This window comes from Myotis brandtii, unplaced genomic scaffold (genome assembly GCF_000412655.1).
Source record: "Myotis brandtii unplaced genomic scaffold, ASM41265v1 scaffold40, whole genome shotgun sequence".
Lineage (NCBI taxonomy): Eukaryota > Metazoa > Chordata > Mammalia > Chiroptera > Vespertilionidae > Myotis > Myotis brandtii.
Window position 1 is genome coordinate 2,925,578 of NW_005365372.1, and position 4,415 is coordinate 2,929,992.

The following is a 4,415-nucleotide window of genomic DNA, read 5'->3' on the forward strand; positions in this document are numbered from 1 at the left end:
CCCCCCAACTCCATGGGAACTCATCAGGGGTGTGCCAGCAATACTTGGAAGATTAGATCCAAATAGTCTTTCGGAGAGGTACTGACACTTCTTTCTCTTCCTGGGGTAGCTCAGGCTAAGCTTGTAGGGTTTGTGAGTAGCCCCTTTATGATGTAGCCACACAACCCAGCACCCACCCATCTGATTCCTGGACAAAAGCTTCCCTGGAAGATGTGCTTGAACGTCCCAACTCTGTGTGGCACGCTGATCCCCCTATGCGATTGAAATCAACAGGGCAGGGCAGGCCAAGTGATTCAGCGGGTGAGGGGTGGCTGGCTATGTCCTTGAGGTGGAGAAGAATGGTCCCCTTTACAAAGCTACACATTTTAATCACTGAGTCTCTGCCAAGAGTTTCCCTAGAAAATAGAGCACCCATGGGTCCTTGCTGGGTGCTACCAATAGACCTCTCTGCAGGACCCAAGTGGCATCACCAGCAGTTGGAGGACCAGGCAGTGGACTCCCCAGGCTGGTGCTGTAACAATAGGAGTGTTCCACCCTGGGAAGACAGCTCCTGGGTCTCTAGCAGACGCCCTTTTCTCCCAGATAGTCTGAATCTACCGTGATTTTCAACACCAGATGCTGTTTGGGCTCCTCTTCCCTTCTCTGTTGCTCTGGTTTGGGGATCCCTACATGGGGTTGAGACCCCATGCTCCTGGCAGAGAGAGTTTTGCAGCTGAGATATCCCTCCAGCTTCTTAGACACCGCACCTTGGTGCAGGGGCCAGCCATTTCAGCATCTCCACCCTTACCAGTCTCTATGTGGCTTCTTTTGCAAATCCTTGGTTATTATATTTCAGTTAAACTAGTCTTCAGTTAGTCATTGAGATTGGGTCATTCAGGTTGATTGCTCTATTTAGCTCTAAATCCAGTTTGACACCAGGAGCAGGTGAGTGTATCTTCCACCTACTCTGCAGCCATGTTGGAATCTCTTTATTTTGTTGATGGTTTCCTTTGCTGTGTAGAAAAGCTTTTTAGTTTGATGTTGCCCCACTTGTTTATTTTTGCTTTGGTTTCCTTTTTCTTACTTTGCCATGGTTGCCTTTTGATTTTTGTCAAATACTAAAAATCATTTCCAAGACTTTTGTCAAGGAGCTTACCACCTGTGCTTTCAGGAGTTTTATGGTTTTATGTCTTTAAAGTTTTTATTTTATTTTGAGCTAAGTTTTATGTATGGTGTAAGATAGGGGTCTAGTTTCATTTTTTTTTTGCATATGGATATCTCATTTTCTCAGCATCTTTTATTGAAAAAAACTATTCTTTCCCCATTGTATATTCTTTCTGCCTTTGTTGTAAGTTAATTCACTATATATGCATGGGCTTATTTCTGTGCTTTCTCTTCTATGTATCTATTTTTCTTTTGCCAGTACCATAATGTTTTGACTACTATAGCTTCGCAATATACTTTGAAATCAGGAAGTATGATGCCTACACCTTTGTTTTTTTGTCTCAAGATCTCTTTAGCTATTAGGAGTCTTTTATGGTGGTTCCATACAAATTTTAGAAGTTTTTTTTCCTATTTCTGTGAAAAATGCCATTGTAATTTGATAGGGGTTGCATTGGATCTGTAGATTGCTTTGGGTAGTATGGACATTTTAACAATATTATTTCATATAATCCATGAGCAAAGTATTTTTCCATTTACTTGCATCTTCTTCAATTTCTTGTATCTGTGTTTTATATGTTTCAGTTTCAGTATACAATCTTTGTTTCAACTTTTTTTAGGTATTTTATTCTTTTTCATGAAATTTTAGATGGAAATTTTTTCTTAATTTTGCTATTATTGTCTAGAAACACAACTTTCTATTATTTTCTATCCTGCAACTTAACTGATTTTGTTTATTAATTCTAATAATTTCTTGGTATAGTCTTTAGGGCTTATAAATGTAACTAGAGGCCCAATGCATGAAATTCGTGCAAGGGGCTCGGCCCTTGCAGCCCCAGCTGCCTTGGCCCTCACAGCCCCGCTTCATCTGGAAGGTTGTCCGGACGGTCATCTGAAAGGCTGTTCTGCTGTTCGGTCTAATTAGCATATTAGTTCTTTGTTAAATAGGATATGTCATCTGCTAATAGAGACAGTTTTACTTTTTCCTTTCTGATTTGGATGCCTTTTGCTTTTTTGGCCTACTCGCTCTAGCTAGGACTTTCAGTACTATCTATATATATATATAAAAGCCTAAGTGACCGAATGACCGGTCACTATGACACACACTGACCACCAGGAGGCAGACGCTCAATGCAGGAGCTGCCCCCTGGTGGTCAGTGCACTCCCACAGCCAACCTCCCACTGCCAGCCAGCCCCGATCATGCACGAATTTGTGCACCAGGCCTCTAGTGTTAAATAAAAGTGGCTAGAGTGGGCATCCTTATCATGTTTCTGATCTTAGAGGAAAAGCTTTTAGCTTTTCACTGTTGACCATGATGTTAGCTGAGGGCTTGTCATATATGGCCTTTATTATATTGAGGTTCATTTCCTCCTCTATACCTAGTTTGTTGAGAGGTGTTTTTTTTTTGTTTTGTTTTTTTTTCATGAATGAATATTGCTCTCCTCAGAATGACATTCCTTGGGTTATAATAGAAAATTAAAGGTAACATGTAATTCAGCAACTTTATTTATTAGATGAGTGTACCAATAGTTCATTAGCTATTTTTTTAAAAATATATTTTATTGATTTTTTACAGAGAAGAAAGGAGAGGGATAGAGAGTTAGAAACATCGATGAGAGAGATCGATCAGCTGCCTCCTGCACGCTCCCTACTGGGGATGTGCCCGCAACCAAGGTACATGCCCTTGTCCGGAATCGACCCTGGGCCCCCTCAGCCCGCAGGCCGATGCTCTATCCACTGAGCCAAACCGGTTCGGCTTAGCTATTTTTTTTTTCCTCCTAGGCATTACCTATGTGTTTTAACATCACCAGGTGGTGTGTGGGCCTTGCCTCTGTGTACTAAAAAATTACCCCTCAGAAGGATACTTAACTGAATCTTAGGTTTTAATGCACATTTATATTTTCCCTGTAGGGAACAAATATATTTCTTGAAATACCAAAAGACTAATCACGAGTAATTCATGGTTATAGTATATTAATTTAGCATATCATATAGAGTAAGTTTTGTTCAGATACTAAAATTTAGGTACAAGGTCAGATATCAATCACTACATTTTTTCCCTTATTTCATATTCTGATTTAAAGAAAAACCCTACTTACTCTTCTAGTGTATTTTTCAGCTTATATACAGCACATAGTATTTGGAGTCAGTGTTCCTCCAACCTTTGTTCTGCTGCCTGCTTCAATGAGGGAGTTAATTGTGATTGTATTTATTTCTTTGTAAGTGTTCATCTAATTTATAAGACTTTGATTGTAACTTAACATGTCTCTCTCTTCCCATTTTAATTTTAGGATACAGAAATGGTTGATTTAGATTCAGATGGCCCTGGTACTTCATCTGGCAGAAGGGTGAGTGAATAAATGATAGAAATTTTCAGGTTTCTAGTGTGAGGAATCCCTAAGGCAACTCCATATGTTTGAAAACTTTCTAGAAACACTCAAAGTACTCAGTATAAATAGTTGTTACTCATTGCTGAGTTTTATTGCAGTGACTCATTAAGGATAGATAGCTGGATCACGTGGGAAAAGACATAGGCAAAGTCTAGAACAGTGATGGCGAACCTATGACACGCGTGTCAGAGATGACACGCGAACTCATTTTTTTGGTTGATTTTTCTTTGTTAAATGGCATTTAAATATATAAAATAAATATCAAAAATATAAATCTTTGTTTTACTATGGTTGCAAATATCAAAAAATTTCTATATGTGACACGGCACCAGAGTTAAGTTAGGGTTTTTCAAAATGCTGACACGCCGAGCTCAAAAGGTTCGCCATCACTGGTCTAGAAAAACCCATGTGCAAAGTTTTTTGTGCTCTCTCCCTTATTAAGGGGCCACACAGAGCATACTCTTTCCCCAGCAATGAAAATGTAGCAGCGTGTGTCTGATTAGAGAATCAGTCCCTAAAGAATTTATTGAGAGCTGGTTGTATAGGCACCATCTGACTAGTACATGCCAAGATTCCAGAATCCCAGAAACTAGGAAAAGTCTCAGAAACCTGGTGTTCAACACAGATCACATTGTTTGTATAATGTAGATAGAGCAGACCACATTTATTATTTTAAAAACAGTTCAAATGTCAAGTTCCCAGATGCCAGTCATGGGCCAAACTTGTAAGCAAGCCATACTAATGAAAGCAGCTTCAGGTCTGTGGTGTTAACTCTGTACTGCATACTTTTCCTCTATAATAATTAAATATTTGTTCTACATGAGGGGGAAATTTTCTTTGAAATACTGAAAAAGATCATATAAAGAAGGCATCAAGTGGTAAAG

General features: G+C 39.4%; 1 protein-coding gene across 2 annotated transcripts in view; it reads left to right on the top strand.

The window, feature by feature from the left end:
* The window catches only part of BRWD3 (bromodomain and WD repeat domain containing 3), a 138,356-nt gene that overhangs the window by 113,464 nt on the left and 20,477 nt on the right, over positions 1 to 4,415 (top strand). For both annotated transcript variants that reach the window (XM_005873239.2, XM_014545330.1), the window contains one exon: positions 3,433 to 3,489. In XM_005873239.2, the coding sequence (XP_005873301.1) occupies positions 3,433 to 3,489 (57 nt within the window). The remainder of the gene's footprint in view (positions 1 to 3,432; positions 3,490 to 4,415) is intronic.